This window comes from Saccostrea echinata, unplaced genomic scaffold (assembly GCF_033153115.1).
Source record: "Saccostrea echinata isolate AGI-Se365-2 ecotype Australia unplaced genomic scaffold, CSIRO_AGI_Sech_v1 ptg000050l, whole genome shotgun sequence".
NCBI classification, from domain to species: Eukaryota; Metazoa; Mollusca; class Bivalvia; order Ostreida; family Ostreidae; genus Saccostrea; species Saccostrea echinata.
In genome coordinates this window covers 984,158-1,002,031 of record NW_026889799.1, presented here as the reverse complement: position 1 = coordinate 1,002,031, position 17,874 = coordinate 984,158, and the positions used below count along the sequence as shown (strand labels likewise).

General features: G+C 33.7%; 2 protein-coding genes across 2 annotated transcripts; one reads left to right on the top strand and one right to left on the bottom strand.

The window, feature by feature from the left end:
• The first annotated feature begins 4,504 nt into the window (after positions 1-4,504).
• Positions 4,505-6,152, top strand: LOC133203317 (uncharacterized). Its single transcript, XM_061339125.1, has one exon. It carries the CDS (start codon positions 4,505-4,507, stop codon positions 5,822-5,824), a length of 1,320 nt encoding a protein of 439 aa, XP_061195109.1. The 3' UTR covers positions 5,825-6,152.
• Positions 6,021-16,602, bottom strand: LOC133203315 (citramalyl-CoA lyase, mitochondrial-like). Its single transcript, XM_061339123.1, has 8 exons — positions 16,541-16,602; positions 14,192-14,293; positions 13,382-13,551; positions 12,826-13,014; positions 11,893-12,091; positions 10,119-10,232; positions 8,746-8,924; positions 6,021-7,904 (listed from the first exon to the last, which is right to left on the bottom strand). Exons 2-8 carry the CDS (start codon positions 14,253-14,255, stop codon positions 7,803-7,805), a joined length of 1,017 nt encoding a protein of 338 aa, XP_061195107.1. The 5' UTR covers positions 14,256-14,293; positions 16,541-16,602; the 3' UTR covers positions 6,021-7,802.
• Positions 16,603-17,874: the final 1,272 nt, after the last annotated feature.

Genomic DNA, 17,874 nt, shown 5'->3' with positions numbered 1-17,874 from the left:
ATATAGCATTTTTGGGTTAATAAAAACGGATATAGTGATTTTCATGCCCTCATATGACATAAGGAATGTAGGCAAAACCATCGAATTGCATTTCCCAAGTAATAAAAAAGGCAACAACAAATTTGCTGTGCAGTTTGTTGTCAATTTTTTCACCATAGAACGTATTTTTTGGCGTAAGAGAGGGACTATAGGGATTTTTTCACAAACCCTTACAACGACGGTTAGCATAACAACGCAAGGTAAAAATTGGACTATTCATCGTGTTACGTGTGGAATCGCCTCCTCGTTCTCATTGAAACTGTTTTTAAAACAGCTGTTAATCATAATCTCTACATTCACCCCAAAACTGAAAGAAATCTGTAAATTTCTCTATATTGGTTTGTGAACTCGTAACTTTGCGTCGGCGTTCCTCTCACTAGTGCACGCGTGCAACGTTTTCTTAATTTTTTAACTTAATAATCCCTGGCCCATTGTAGCTAGAGTTTGTCTAGTCTTTCTAGCAATCAACCACATGAACCTACTCGACTGTCCGCGCCGTAAAGTCCTTCTTTTTTCTCCAATCGAACCTAAATGGGACTAACTACTGGGCTTGAAGGCGTCGGACCAACGAAGGGCGGACTTGTCGGAAGGATTAAATAGTATCCCTATGAGAAATATATTAAATGCTCCGATGAACTCCTTGCCGAGGAGAAAGAAGGTTGTGACAGATGAGTTTCAGTGCCTTATAAGTTAGCAGTCAGAATTAAACGAGATTAAAGTTACATGTTGATTAACTTCACATCACCTATCCTATTCTGCCTATAATCTATTGACATAAAAGGCCCCAGTACACTTCCTCCACCTGCCTCCGTCTTTGGCTGCTGACCTCGCTGATGACCACTATTCCACCTCAGCTACAATTGTTCTTGATCTGTTGTTTTCGGCCGGCCTACTTTCCTCCTTCCTTCTGAGTACATGTACCATGTCAGTGCAGTGGTACGAATTAATAATGGCGTTTTCTATTCTTAGTATATATCGAATCCAATTCCATTTCCTGAGAGCTATATCTTCATTTGCTTTTGTTGTTTTTGTTTCATGATGGAGTTTTTCAATTGTTTTTTTTCTTTGGGCATCTCGCTCTCAGGATTTTCTCGGACATCTATTCCGGAAGGCGTCAATCTTCTTTTTGTCTAGCTCCGTCGTGTTTTATGTCTCACTTCCATACATGAGAACTGACATGACCAAGCATTTAAATAACTTAATTACCGGTAACTTTTGTTTAAATAGAAAAAAAAATTTGATGTGCTCCAGATTTTCCTAAGCCTAGTAAATTGGTATTTGGCTTTTCCTCCAAGGTATGTAAATGTTTTTGCATCCTCAAATTCTTGTCCATCGATCTTTACTGGCCCTCATATAGCAGAGGTGAGTCTCTACACTTTGCAATAATTGTTGGATGTCCTGAAATATTGAGGAAAGTAGAGCAATCTTTAAAATCTACATGTATATCTGAAAGTTTTGTGATGAAATTCCTCCTTATTCCTTTGGTTTTCTTTCTGTATTTTTTCTAGTTGATTAAAGACGGGTATAAATGTTACCAACAATGCTAAAAAAATAACATTTTATCACTTCAAACGTTTACCCTGCCCTTTCCCCCCTTTCAGTATATAATTGTAACTTCAACATCAAACACATTTCTGATAACGGGTCAAGGCTCTAAACTTATATATTACTTATGTGGCAGGCATAATAGATAAATTTGCTGCACTGTCAGAATTTGAGGAAATCGTTAAATATTACAATTTTTAGGTCACCTTAGTCACTCAGTGACCTATTGCTATCCGTTTTTGTCTGTTGTCGTGCGTCGTCCGTCGTGCATTAACTTTTGAACATTTTCAACTTCTTCTCTAGAACCGCTCAACCAATTTCAACCAATTTTTGCATATAGCATCTTTGGGTGAAGGGGAACAAAAATTGTGAATTTCGTGGTCCCTGTCCCCCTGGGGCCCTAGGGGTGGGGCTAAAACCACCAAAATTGATGCAATCTTTAAAAATCTTCTTTACTCCTGGACATCAAGCAGTCAAACTGTTGGCATGATTGTAGTAAGCATTAAGCCCTCTACCTAAATTGTGAAATTCATGGCCCCAGGGTCAGGGGTTCTGGTGCTAGGGCGGGGCTATATAGATCATATAGTGAAAGTGCATTATTCCTTTGAAAATCTTCTTCTCTTCTGGGTATTATTTAAACAAACTAAGTGCATGGTTATTATAAGCAATGATGCCCTTTCCAAAATTGTGAAATTCATGGCCCCAGGTTCAGGGGTTCTGGTGTTAGGGCGGGCTCTATTGATTATATAGTAAAAATGCATTAATTCTTTGAAAATCTTCTTCTCTGCTCCTGGGTATTATTTAAACAAACTAAATGCATGCTTATGATGCACAAGGATGCTTTTTCCAAAATTGTGAAATTCATGGCCCCAGGGTTGGGGAGGGGGCTTTATTGATTATATATTGAAAAAGCATCAATTCTTTGAAAATCTTCTTTTTTGCTCCTGGTTATAGAGTAAACTAAGTCTGTAGTTATGATGAAAAAGAGTGCTTCTTCATGAATCATGGCCTCTAAGTCAGATGTTCTGGTGTAAGGGTGGGACTCTATTGATAATATACTGAAAATGCATTACTTCTGTTAAATAATCCTGTCTGCTCCTTAGCGATGAGCTGATAATTAAAGTGCATAGTTATAATGAACAATTGTGCTTCTTACAAAATTTTAAAACTTGTGGTCTTCAGGTTTTGGTGTTTCTCGGGGGGCTATATTTATTAATAAAGTGATAAAAATAAAAATGTGTTAATGCTTTGAAAATCTTCAACTAAGTGCATAGTTATGATGATGAGGGAACCTCTACCAAATTTATGAATTTCATGACCCTGGGACATGGGTTTTAGTGTTAAGGTAGGGATGTGCTGAATCTGTAGTGAAAATGCATTATTTCTTTAAAAATCTTCTCTGCTCCTTGGCATATCGAAGGCAAACAGAATTAAAATTCTAATAAGCAAGGATATTTTTACCAGATTTTTGAACATCAGGACCATTTGTCTAGGCATTCTGGTCCTAGTCAGGGCTCTATTAATTTGTATTCAACTGAGAGAAGTTATTCCCCTTTGCCATTCACCTTTGATAATTAATCACGGTAAATAATGTATTTGAAAGTTAATAGAATAAGAGAATAATGCAAAAAAAAAAAAAAAAAAAAAAAAAAAAAAAAAAAAATTATTGAACAATACAAAAAGTACTTTCATAGTTTTAATGATCAGGTAGACTTGTAAATGATAAATAAATAAAAATGAGACAAAATTAACTTATTAAATGTTCTTCAAAGACCAAGAGAGGCCAATGTGAGAGGTCACAATATGGGGTTAAAAGTAGTACAGAAGAACTAATACATGTAGTTTGTTAATAGTCTGCATGGTGATAGTGCTAAATGGGGGATAAATTAGAATTTAATGTATGAGTTGGTACTGAATACTAGACTAATTATTTCATTGATTCTGACCATCCTATTTCTCTTGCTTTTGGGCAACAAAGCTTCATCTATCAGTTTATTTTATATTCTATGGATCATCTAAATTGTTGTATTATACTCAGGTGACCGTTAAGGCCCTTGGGCCTCTTGTTAGAATATATAAATATTATTTAACAAACAGGAAATATATTTTTTTAAATAAGTGATGAAATATACAGTGTTTCCAAATCAGGAAGTCCCTTCATGTAAGTTATTTATCTTGCAACTTTAATGTTTTTTATCTACTTTTATTACATACATGGGTAAATTTCCCCAATAAATAAATAAATAAGGAATAATACAAGCTTTATTTTAAAAATGATGTATCGGTTTCAGGAAAGATGATGTACTGTTGCTACAGTATTGCATAGCCCTGCATATACAGTGTATTTTCGCTGCCAAGAATACATTTGGAAACATTTTGGGTCAAACAAACATTACGAATTCTAAAAACTTTCATTAAAAATGAAGATAGTGATGATGAAGTTCACTACTACATATACATGTAATTTTATGAAGTCGACACTTGCCTTCATGCTGTATTTTCATAGACCGTCTTAAGTTAAAAAAAAAATACATGAAAGATTTCTGAGATGCTCGTGATACATAATTAAACTGTAGACGATTCAATCGGTTTTATAAAAAATAAGGTATCTGTTTGACTTAATTTGATGTACATAAGGAAAATCCCGCCAATTACCGATAATGTCAGGAAACCGACATGTACACTGTATTGTCCACAGCAAAATTATATACAGGGCGGCAATAGTATGCACTAACTGATTTTTTAAAATAAGTTTTCTTGTGCTTCTTGGTTACACTAACTCTATCAAATATATTAATTATATGCGTTATATAAAAAAGTATAACATACATGCACGTATACACATGAAGACATGCTTGAAATAAAGTGAAATATACAATGACAATTCAATATGTTTTCCATCTTTGCTTTCCAGGCAACAATGGCTTCTAGGGAGGATTCTCGTTCCGAACGAAAGTTAACAGAATGTTTCAAAAAACTGGGACTGGACGCTAGAGCAGCAGAAAACGTCTTCCTGGAATTATGCACAGTTTTCGCCGGTCCTAAGAAATCAAGAGAGGTGAAGCAGGCCATCAAAGAGTTAAAGAAATGTGTTAATTCAGACAGTGGGGACGTGTTTAACAAACTTTCCTTCGCAATTAACTTTGCTTCCAAGATAGCTGCGATTCATCCCATACCTGCAACGCTTGGAACTACGTTTTCAGTATTGTCAAATTTGTTTTTACAAGTTGGAAACGCTATGAAAACGACTGTTCCGTCAGCAGATAAGGACAGTGCCTATGCTGCCATTGAGCGCTTTCAGGATTCAGAATTAAAAGCGGAGGCTGTGGGTTTAGAAGATTTGTTTTACAATACCAATGCCTATCTGAATAGTATTGAGGAAGATGCCCCCAAGAGTATAATTAACCATTTGGAGGATAAGTTTCCTACAAATGATGCTGTGAGGTTTCTTGGTAAATTAAGGGCGAAAACAGAAGAGCTCTTGTACTCGGATATTAAATCTGCTTACAGAGCAGCAGCGTACATAAATTTGTATTCTAGGCTTGCGATACTGCGATCACTGGTGTTATGGCAGTTGTTCTCCATCAAAAATCGCAGAGGTTATGATCAGTCTAGTGCTAAAGGCGTTCAGGCCATGATTACTGAAAGCGAGAAGTCTGACCTAGAGATAGTGAAGTTTGTTACAGAATCCAAATTCGAAAAAGCTGTGTTTTTAACCATATTCAACCCATCAGAAAATGAACATTTTCTACACCTCCTTCGAATAAAACAAATCCGGATTCCATGCATAGGTCAGGACAAATTGTTCTGTGCACATACTCACTTGATTCGGTCGTCCAATTGGCCTGATTGGAAAATGGAGATGTCATCAACATTTGGCGGGTCTATTCGTGGAACCAATAAAAAATCCGACGCCTGTGAATTTAATTTGGAGGTGGTAGAAAATCGAAATCTGGACAACATATTTTACATAAGATCGAAAAAGTGGCCCTCATATTATGTGTACGTAGATCGTAAGTTCGGGTGGTGCTGGTCTGTATCGGGACAACCTGGTCCTGAAGGTCAATGGAAGGTCATCAAGTTAGAGGGAACGAGTGGTATACCTCAATACCTTATGTCTCCCCTTCAGTGGCCATGCTATTTCATATTTATGAGTTCCACACCCGATGGAACCGTGAAGGGCACATATGATCTAAGAGACATTAAGGAAAAGGGATTGTGGGAAATTCTTGATATATAGTGAATATATAGTGTATTGTACAGAAATTAAAAAAAAAAAAATCTTCAAAAACTGGGAAATGTAGGGTTTTGAATGTTCAATGGTGTTTATTTTTTCTTTAATCGTATTCTCTTTTTTTTAAACATTTCATTTGTTGCAACATAGTTTTTCTCAGACAACTAAACAGTATGTAAATAGACAACTAAGTCAATGCATATTTACCTTTCCCTCTTATATTTGCAAGTATTTCAGAACCATTTTTCATCATACATCAAAATCATAGAAATGATTAATGTTACATGTAGCACTGTATAAAAGGAAGAGGAGAAAAGGGTAAAAGAACCAATTTTAGGTCCTTATCTGACATAAATAGTAAAGCATGATTTTGTTTTTAGTTAATAATCGTAAAACAATGAATGATGTCTAGATCATTTGTTCTTCAGAATACACAGAGGTCACAAGAAGGTTAATATTACAACTGTCTTCATTTCTCAAGAATTTCAATGATTGTTTGTTTTAGAAAACATAGAAAGTACATGAAGAATCTATGATTTTCGTATAAAATATGTATGATGTTCATTAAAATTGATGTAAATAATATCAGTTAAAAAATCAACAAAAATAAAAATGAATACATTCTTGGGCTTTGTTTGACCTTTTCCTATGCTATCACTCATTTAAACAAGTACATGGTTTTATCTGTGTTCTAAAGAGACTTATCCACAAGAAAGAGTCCAAAAAGCCCTTAATACGGTTTTTGAACCTTCATTATAGTAATACATGTAAACTATGTACATATCAGTGGATCAATGAAGGCATACACTGTACATCGAGAACATGCATGTCCATTACAAAACAGAATGTTTAATACATGTATACATTATAAACATGTCCATAATACACTTTAACAGACATTGTTGCCATATTTAGGATATCTTAACAATAGTGATTTATAATTTCTAGCACTAGAGTAAAAAGAATTCTTCACAATTCATAACCATAAAGTACATATGCTATATATATGTATCTGTCAACAATTGTTTGCTATACCACCCAGAACTGAAGAAATATATGAATATGCATTTTTCAATCAAAAAAGGGAGGGAAGATTTTACTCTAACATTATTAAATGACTGTAAGCACATGTAAAATGTATGTCAATAGACTCAGAGAATTATTTTTAAAATAAGTACTTCTCTTTATCATGTTCCTTGTCCTTAGAATTGATCAATTTGAAAAAGACTAAAAATGTTCTTTCAAACATCAGAGTATTATATATGGATATAATTATGTACATGTAAAATAAGAGAATCCAATACAGAACCAGCTGAGTATATTACATGTATACACCTCTACCAACCCCAATGACCAAAGTCTCTGTCTAAAACTTCTCTTTGTCCATGTTGAAATGTGGACTATTATTATGCAAAAATAGAGCATTGTTTTTTTTTTAAACATGGTTCACCTTAACATCTACATGGGTGTTTAAGAAATCTTGCTGATTGACAGAAAAGGTTGATTAATATCACTATAGTCTACTTCAGTCTGACATTTAATAATCTCGCCACTTGTTCCAGCTGACATTCTATTGAATACCATGGATATTACTCATGTTGTAGTGACTCTGAATTCCCAAACACTTTTTCAAAAATGTATTGTTATCTCAAAATCTTGAGTCCATGGATATGTTAAAGTTTTTTTTCCCTTGGCCCCATCAAGTTTGGGGTAATAAAGTTTGACTGTACATGTTATTTTAAAAATGTTCAAAAATAATCTGCTACATGTTAATTAACATACACAAATTATATGTATGTGTTCATACAAATAATGTGTATGTGCAAGATGACCAATCAAATGATAATTAAAGAAAATTGTCAATTTTTTCATTCGTGGTAAACTGGGCATCACAGCAGATGACGATCTATCTGAAAGCAGTTAATTGCTGATATGGTACTTCAGGGTTAATCAAAAGCCACAGCTGTTTTAAACTAATCACATGTCAGGGTGACTTAGATCCAATATTAGCTGATAGTTGTAAAATATTTTTAGCTTGCAAGACAGATGGCATGTCTATCATCTTTCCTCTGAATGTAAAAGCACCCTGAAAAAAAAACCCATTTTGAAGGCATTGTTAAAGATCACAAAAACATACATACAGAGTGTGTAATCTTTCATTATAACATAAAAATGATTATATTTACATTTTTCCTCAGAATTTACTGTATGTTGTTTAAAGAGCCTTTTTATTATGTAAGAATCCACATATTTTAATTTATACTTGTTTTTCTTTAAAAAAAACCCCCAAAAGTTACATGTGTGTGATCAAATTCTTTTCATTAAAACAATGCCAATGTGTGTTCAGTTTACTGTTTATTGATGAACAATGATAATTAAAACCCTTTTTTCTTCAACATCAGCTATTTCATTCTCTGCATTAAATATTTTTTCAACAAATTTCCAAGTTTTGCATCTCAATAATAAATCCTCCACCATTAGCTAGACTACATGTGATAGATCTTGTATTTTTCACAAAAGTACCGTATATACTCGCCTATAAGTCGGTTTTTTGGGAGTTGAACTTTGGTCTGAAACTCTTTATCCGACTTATACGCGAGTTATAAAAAGACTGTTATTTTAGTGGGTCAATCCTTCTAATTTAAGCTTAAAAAATTCAACCAACTTATATGCCGACCGACTTATAGGTGAGTATTTACGGTATAGATTCCTTTTTTATGTGAGTACTTAATATAACAAAATGGCTCTTGCACATCTACTTGCGAAAACAATGATTTGCCAGTGGATGGTTGGTCAAAAGCGTTTTGTGAATTCAAGCACCAGAAATATAAAAGTAATTTTATTTCACGAGTGCTGCTTCTCCCAAAATTATATGATGATTAATTCTTCGCAGATATTTAGGAATGTACAGTAGTATCTACCCTTACCTTTCCCGATTCTGTATGTTTACTGAATGCCTCCACAAGCTCTGTGGCCCATGCCACTTGATCTTCTGTAGGGGAGAAGGCTCTCTGGACAATGGGGACATGGGAGGGGTGAATGACCTGCTTTCCTGTGAAACCCATCCTTGCTCCTTCCAGGGATTGCTTCTCAATTCCTTCTAAGTCTGTTAATTTAAAGAAACTAAATATTATTATCATACCCGTTTTTTTTAAGTAAGAGAATCAGACTGTTTATCATATTTTATTATATTTAATCCTTCCATCCTATTTCAATCACCAAATCTTAAAGATCGACTGCCAAATTTGTCTTATGTAAATTTCATACTAAAACAATCATTTAAAATGGAAACAAACAAATTCAGAGAATTGTGGTCCCCCTCCCCCCTTTCTGGGTCATATTAATCAGGGTGCAATGATTTGACATATTGCATATTAATATGAAAGCCCTATCCCTTTAGTTGCTAAAGTTAGAGCCAATTTGAATTTTTTTTAAATATGTCAAAGTGAAACTTAAAGGCCTTGGGGCCAAAAATTACCATGGACTAATATGGGGATATGTCTTTCAGGTAAATCAATTGTAAAAATGTGAAAACCCTGTCTCTTTTACAGAAAGTAAGAAAAATTTGAAGGTCAAGGTCATAGGAATAAAAATTACCACTTAAAAGGGGGTTTCAAATTTTAAGGTAATGTACATTTTGGAACATGAAATCCCAATCTTCTATCATTTAGTTTAGAAGCTATTATCAATGCATATGTTAAAAGTTTAGAAAAGTAGATCAGACTTTAAGGTCAAGTGGCAAAATTTAGAATAAATTAAGAAAAGACCTGATACAGGCAATATACATGTACATATTGTACATCTGAAATATGAAAAGCCTATCTTTTCTCATTCAAAAGTTATTAACATAGGTACATATGCAGTTTTTGAAAAAAGTTGGTCAAACATCTAGGTAAAGGTGATAAGGTCAAACACTGCATTTTATTCGTAAAGGTCTTGTCACAGTTAATGATCATATGATATACAAAAGCCATATCTTTTCTCCTTTAATAATTATGACCAAGGCTAATGTGACAGACTGTCAGATGGACAGATGGAAGAATGAATTTTAAAAGCCCCTTGCATTTGCAAAAGTGGGGGACAATAAATTTCTCATTAAATTCTAAAAAAATTTATTCAAGAGCTCAAAAGGTGAGTAGACTCTGTCAGGTGAATTTTACTTTCCAAATGCATTTCATGTGAAAATCGGTCAAATGAAATTCTCATGAATGCACAGTGTGTAAAATCCTGCAACCTTAATTCTTGATGTATAACAGCTTATAAATGGAATTGTTGTGTAATGCATTATATAAAAACAGACCTTTTAAATCAATATGTACCATGTCAATGGCTTGTAGTTTGAAGGCCTTAGCACATGTGACTATTTTCTGCCTTGCATACAGTAATTCCTTAGCATCAGTTGTTCTTGTGGCTCCTGAAATATGAAATAAATACAAAATTTTAAAGACCAATTCATTAATATATAAATATCAAATTATACTTAAAATTGATATGTGTTTATGCATGTACCTTTTCTTAATTTACAGTCACAAAAATATAATCTGTTTGAATTTTTAGTGTAATTAAAGTAAATCAATTGTAATTGTAATGAAATCATTCTTGAATATTAATAACTAATGCTCCCACTGTGTCCCTGATACAGAGAGTGCCATGATTAAAAAAAACAGAACCCTTTCCAATGATGCCTGTTATGTTGCTTGGTCTTTCCAGTATATATCCTTTACATTGAACCCTTCCCTCCCACAAATGTTTGTTCACATTTAACTAAGTGGATGTAGGGTAGTCTTCCTTAATTTTGTAGAGGAGTGGAAATTTAATTAAGCTCCCATTCTTCTTTGAGTAATTTTTACTTGGAATAAGTTCGAAAAAATTCTTCTCAGATTTTGTCTCCTGATAGAATAAAACTCACCGATATATACACAGTAATCATCAGATCCGAACACAACACCGTCCAAAACTCACCAATATCTACGCAATAATCATCAGATCCAAACACAACACCGTCCAAAACTCACCAATACTCTACGCAATAATCATCAGATCCGAACACAACATCGTCCAAAACTCACCAATATCTACGCAATAATCATCAGATCCGAACACAACACCGTCCAAAACTCACCAATATCTACGCAATAATCATCAGATCTGAACACAACACCGTCCAAAACTCACCAATATCTACACAGTAATCATCAGATCCAAACACAATACCGTCCAAAACTTTCCAATATCTCCACAGTAATCATCAGGTCCAAACACAACACCGTCCAAAACTCACCAATATCTACGCAATAATCATCACATCCGAACACAATACCGTCCAAAACTCACCAATATCTACGCAATAATCATCAGATCCGAACACAACACCGTCCAAAACTTTCCAATATCTCCACAGTAATCATCAGATCCTAAAACAACACCGTCCAAAACTCACCAATATCTACACAGTAATCATCAGATCCGAACCCAACACAGTCCAAAACTCACCAATATCTCCATAGTAATCATCAGATCCTAACACAACACCGTCCAAAACTCACCAATATCTCCACAGTAATCATCAGATCCGAACACAACACCGTCCAAAACTCACCAATATCTACACAGTAATCATCAGATCCGAACACAACACCGTCCAAAACTCACCAATATCTACACAGTATTCATCAGATCCAAACACAACACCGTCCAAAACTCACCAATATCTGCACAGTAATCATCAGATCCGAACACAACACCGTCCAAAACTCACCAATATCTACACAGTAATCATCAGATCCGAACCCAACACAGTCCAAAACTCACCAATATCTCCATAGTAATCATCAGATCCAAACACAACACCATCCAAAACTCACCAATATCTGCACAGAAATCATCAGATCCGAACACAATACAATCCAAAACTCACCAATATCTGCACAGAAATCATCAGATCCGAACACAACACCGTCCAAGACTCACCAATATCTACACAGTAATCATCAGATCCAAACACAACACCGTCCAAAACTCACCAATATCTGCACAGTAATCAACAAATCCAAACAACACCGTCCAAAACTCACCAATATCTGCACAGTAATCATCGGATCCGAACACAACACCATCCAGTACGTACAGTTGTTCCTTCAGCTGGAGATCAACGGTCTTCTTAAATACGTCCCTCAGATTCATCAACCCCATGGCGCTCTCTACATACGTTATCAGGAAGGGGCGTGTCTGGAGTGACCTCCCTTGTAATGCTTCTTTCAGTCGCTTGGTGAACTGAAAAAATGAATGGATTTATCAGCAATGCTACATGTATGTTTATATCCCTGCCAAAGTTATTGTCCTAAATTAGAAATTGAATAGGAAGAATACTTTCCAGTCAGTAAAAAAAAAAAATTCTGTCTATGAAATAGCTATTCCTCTGAGAATTTATCACACTAGCTAAATCTTGTAAGAAAAAAAATTGGTCTCACAAGTTACATTTTATACTGCAACACAGAGATCAAAGAGGACATAACTCATCACAACACATGTCATCTCAAAATTGAGCATCTCACACCATTTTATTTAATATAATCAATTAAATCTTATAATTCAGGACAGTGTCAATGAAGACTGGACTTTTGGGTGTTACTGGCATACATGACCCTCACCAAATTATGACAGAAAATGCTTCATCAAATGTACTGCTCTACTTTGTAAATGCTCTGACTTTTCTGATGCTAACACTTTGATCTATCATCTGATGTGAAATGAACAGCATCCTTTAAGATTGCTTCTGTGTAACTCTAGTACATGTACACACATGCCACTGACTACTGGAAATTTAAAGTATTGATAAATTTGTACAAAACATTTAATATCTAAATATAAATCACATACTGAATACCAGTAGGAACTGTTAATGTAAGAATGATCTACATGTATGTAGGATAACCTACAATGTATTAATTTGTCCCAAAATTGTCAATTCACTCAATATCAACAGAAAACATTCAGAACCTTTGTACCATGTCAATGTCCTGGGGTCGCTCCACTTTGGGCAGCATTAGGGCATGGGGCATTCTCTTTGCCTTCAGTACTTCAACCAAGTCCCCCTCCATTAGTCCACTGGTGACTGAGTTCACACGCACAATACACTCAGTGCGGCCAAAGTCGTACTGGTCAAGGGCTTCTCTTATTGTGGAACGGGCTTCCTCCTAATTGTACAATAAAGCAAAAAGTGTATATATTCACAATTCTTAACAATAAAAAAATTTCACTGTTCCATGTTTTATACTATTATTAGTTGATTAGTCATAATGATGCATGAAGACTGGTTTATTATTTCCTATGAATAAAAAACTGAAATATTTATTAATTACATATTGTTATATTATATGACAATTTCTTTAAATACATTTTAAGATAAATGATCTATTGCAATTTTCTAAAATAAAATTTGGATAATCTCCATGGCATACCATTGTCATTCACAACAAACTGTCAGTGAGAAATAAAAAATAACAACTCTGGTTCACAGATATCAATGTCATTGTGTCATACTTTACTCTTTTATTATTTTACCTTTTTATTAGCTGCCACACCATCTTCACAATCCAGAACTGCACAGTCCAAATCAAGGGAGGTAACTTTCTGAATTTTTTTCTGATCATTGCCCGGGACATACATCACTGCCCTTCGGGGAGTGTAGGGCTTTGATTGTGAATTTGTTTGGCCTCCATACACTCTGGCAACTTTGGAAATGATAAACAAAATTAAGGTTTATAATCAATTAATATATATCATTATAAAGGTAAATAAATTTTATAAGTATTCTCTCCTCAAAACAAAACTTTGGAATTTAAATAATCATTAAGACTTATTGCCCTGAAAGTAACAATTCCTTACATGCCTGTGGGGCATGATCAGCACGATGGTGGATCATTTTTGGAATACAGCTAAGACATTTGGGTAAATTTAAAGTGAATCTCAAAAAAAAAAAGCCTTGGTCACTTCACATGTTAAAACCCCCTCATTATATAATGTAGGTATTAAAGCTTGTCATGAATATTTACTTTTTTTACATTGAATTTGGCTTCAGAGTTAGCACATTTTCATAAGCAAAGGGTTTTTTTAGGGGGAGCAACTGCAGAGTTGACTGAAAACCCTTGGCTTGTCAAGATTAGCTTGAAGATTAAAATGAAAGTGAGCTTATATCCACTAGCTAACCAGTGTCAACTTCTTTATATGGAGATAATCCAGTGAATAAATGGCCCTTAAAATACATTTCACATTTGATTAAAATGTCCTGGCCTATATGAATAATGCTGACTTTTATATACTGGTTATAAATCTAATACAAATCTCATACAGGAAAATGTTCCAAACTCTCACCTTGAGTCTGCCTTGTTCCTCTGATGTGTAGTAGACAATTCTGAATTCTACGGAGTGACTTCATGATACAGCTTGAACAGAGGCTCAATGGCTTAATATAGCCTGATAAAAAAAATATCTGATTTTATGTAAGAAAATTTTCTAGCAGTTCGCTTTATAGTAAGTTATGTTTACATAAAGTTTCCTAATTTTGTTTATAATATGACACTGTAGCAAAATTCACAAAATGTAAAATATGTACATTTTTCCACAAGATCATAATTTCACTGAATCAATTTCTGTTTAATCCGCATGTAGAAAATGATGTGGATTTCTCTCATTGCCAATGTATGTCTTCAACATACTTAAAGCACTCTGTGACAAATTTCTGCAGAAAAATTGTGATTTTGTACACAGTCTAAATCCCACACAGAAAAAGTATGCCTACACTAAGTGGTGTGTAACCTATTATACATGTAGGTCCTGGTATCATTTTAAATTTTCTACATTTAATAGTTTAGCTGAGGTAAGATACAGCAAGGCCATCAATTAAAAACTGTTTTTTTTGTTTTGTTTTTTTTTAAATCAGGTCTCTGAACAGTCTAGACGAACTCCAAAAACAGCGTTTCCGGAAGTAAGAAATTGAGACTGAAAAAGACTCCGAAAATAGAGTCCGCGCATGCGCACACGCACAAAAAAATGGCGATTTTTCGGCAAAAATGATGGGTCTACAAAAACTGTCTGTGCAAAGTTTTGGAAAGCATGGCAATTATGCCAGTACTCAGAAATGCTAAATAAAAGACTTCGGAAGAGATCGTATTTGTCAGAATTTTTATTTTATTTGCAAAAAAGGAGATATTTACTTTCAAAGTTGACGTTTGAAGTCAGGTCAATTACAGAGAAAATGATTCGTTTGAGAAGTAAATATGCATAATAAAAGGGATATATATGCAAAATGGGACAATATATATTGTAACTGTTAAAAACTTGACTGAATTTTACACATAAATTAGCATTCCGGTATTTTTATTTATGTACGACATCTGAATTGAACGCGTAAGTTCTTACCATCGTTATTTACCGATTTTTTATCACATACGAACAGATATTATTCTAAAAAACATTTTTAAAACTATTAGCTATCAATATGAAATCTTTAAAAACCACTCTTCTAGAAATTAAGGTCACAGCATGTCTTCTAAAAATGAACCTGTGAATATCTCTCCTCCGTGGTGAGAAATACGCATTTTCTAATTAAAATAAATACAAGCTGGGTGTCTTCAAAAACAAATAAAAGCACCTATATTTAGGAACAACATAAAATTAAATCAAGGAGACAATAAATCAAATAAGAAAATAATTCTTACCGGCAGTATTGAATTCGATGTCGTATATCCAATTTACTACTATGCAAGAATTTAAAGCAATAAATAAGTCAATATCCACAAAATAATTTAATAAATATAATTATCCATTCAACAAAAATTAAAATAAAGTCACAATGCACTAAATACAGCCATTATGCAGCCGTATATTTGGAGAAAGCGAACGACAATCCATCGTTTGTTTACATCGGACGCCATTTTGCCGCAATGCATGATGGAGCCAAAGACTTCGTTTTCGGAGTTCACGCCGTTTTTAGAGTTCGTCTAGACTGCTGAATACTGATTATTGATAAACATCAAATCAGAGACATACAATCATGTACATAACATGACAGGCATTGTTTTAACTTTTTACTCCCATTGTATACATCTCTGATCAAATGTATAACGTTATCCGCTGTAGGCATTACGATAAATAAAGGTATCCCTTCTTTACAACACTTTAGCTCAATTTTATTGACCATAAAATTTAGTATCCTCACAATCATGACAATGTCAGGGGTCCCGATAATCTCCATTCCACCCCCCCCCCCCCCAAAAAAAAAAAGAATAAAAGTGGGGGGATAGAGTGAGAAGATCGTCAAGAGTTCACTTATGGCTGAAGACCACCTGTACTGTGAGCTATGAGCGGACTCAGGACCCTTACATTGTGAGGATGAAAATTTGGGTACCGGAAAAATAAATAAAATATTATTGCAATCAAAATTTGTCAAAAGATATCAATATATCCTCTGGGTAAACAAGACTGGTACAATCTCTTTATTTAGCTTTAAAGCTCGAAATACAAGCAAATTAGCTTCAGCTATTCAAAAAAGCTAGTTGAGAGATTATGACCTGATTAAAGTAAATTCGGGTTAAATGAGAACATTTGCATGGCGTTCGTCTTAGTAGGATTGTCATCTAGAGGAATGATCCACATTCAAACAATTCTTTTAATATCGTTAATCCAATTATGTAGACATCACGATATATTTATTCAACTTACCGATTAGATAAACTTTACTTTTGAGGTTAGTTGACAACTCGTATATCCAAACGTTTTCGGTATGAAGATTAGTGTTGTTCTTTCGTTTCCGATATATAAGAGACGGTGTCGAGTTTGTTTGCCCCCATACCAAGTAGAACGAAGTACATGTGTAAGCTTGCCTGTCAAGAACTATGGCATGTCAAACGTCGCAATATTCGATTTTTTTTTCCATTTGTATTTTGAATTCATTTGTATTGTAAAATTTTCCATTTGTATTCTATATTTTTTTCATTTGCATTGTAAATATTTATTTATATTCAATAATTCTCCATTTGTATATTTTTATTTCTATTCTATAATTTTAAATTTGTATTGTATAATATTCTATTTGTATTGTATAATTTTCCATTTATATTGTATAATTTCTCATTTGTATTGTATACTTTTCCATTTGTATTGTAAAATTGTACAATACAAATGGAAATTTATAGAATACAAATAAAAATTATACAAAACAAATGAAAAATTAAACAATACAAATGAAAAAATTATAGAATAGAAATGGAAAATTATAGAATGCAAATAAAAGTTTTACAATACAAATGAAAAAAAAATATACAATACAAATGAAAAATTATAGAATACAAATGGAAAATTATAGAATACAAACAAAAAAAAAAAAAAACAGTGATAAATGAATTAAGAAAGATAAAAAACTGGCCGATAAGAAAAGCCGGCATTTAAAAAAAAGATTATTACGCAATGAACATTAAAGTTGAATAGAGGTATTTTTTTAAAGATGCAAGCTATACTGAAAATAAATTTCATCAGATTCCGTAACCGTCGTAGGATGAATTTGGCGCGAAACGTTTCGAGAATTTCAGTGTTTGGGTGCCAACTATTTGAATTCGTATAGCACATCTTGAAGAATTTTGACAAAACATCACGATTTTTTTCATCATGATACAACTGGTCTTTGACTAATCAGAGGAATGGAAAGCGAACTATTAGCTTCACAGTACATAAATTTTTCTGTACTTATCATGCTTATCAGTTTATGAAGTGGAATGTACAAGTACATACAAGTGCATGACTTGTGAAAGAAATAATAATGACAATATTAAAGATTGTTTCATGGTTTAAAAATTAAAATTAAATTAAAAAATAAAGTAATCAAGTAAGTAAAACAAATGAATGAAATTTATTATACTGGAAAACTTACCAATCGGACTAGCTAGTCCACTTTGTGGTTATATGTACACAGGAAAATAAAATAACTAGGAAATTCATTGCTTTAGTGTTACCTGCGCATATATATACGATATTTTGTATATAAAATCACGAAAAAGTAA

What these genes read in the sequence shown, in the direction of transcription:
- LOC133203317 (XM_061339125.1), top strand. Translation starts at nt 4,505, where the DNA reads ATGGCTTCTAGGGAGGATTCTCGTTCCGAACGAAAGTTAACAGAATGT.
- LOC133203315 (XM_061339123.1), bottom strand. Translation starts at nt 14,255, where the DNA reads ATGAAGTCACTCCGTAGAATTCAGAATTGTCTACTACACATCAGAGGA. An exon ending in GTGTGGCAGCTAATAAAAAG is followed by an intron (nt 13,015 to 13,381) that starts GTAAAATAATAA and finishes TTGTACAATTAG; the next exon opens with GAGGAAGCCCGTTCCACAAT. An exon ending in TGATTACTGTGCAGATATTG is followed by an intron (nt 10,233 to 11,892) that starts GTGAGTTTTGGA and finishes TTCATATTTCAG; the next exon opens with GAGCCACAAGAACAACTGAT.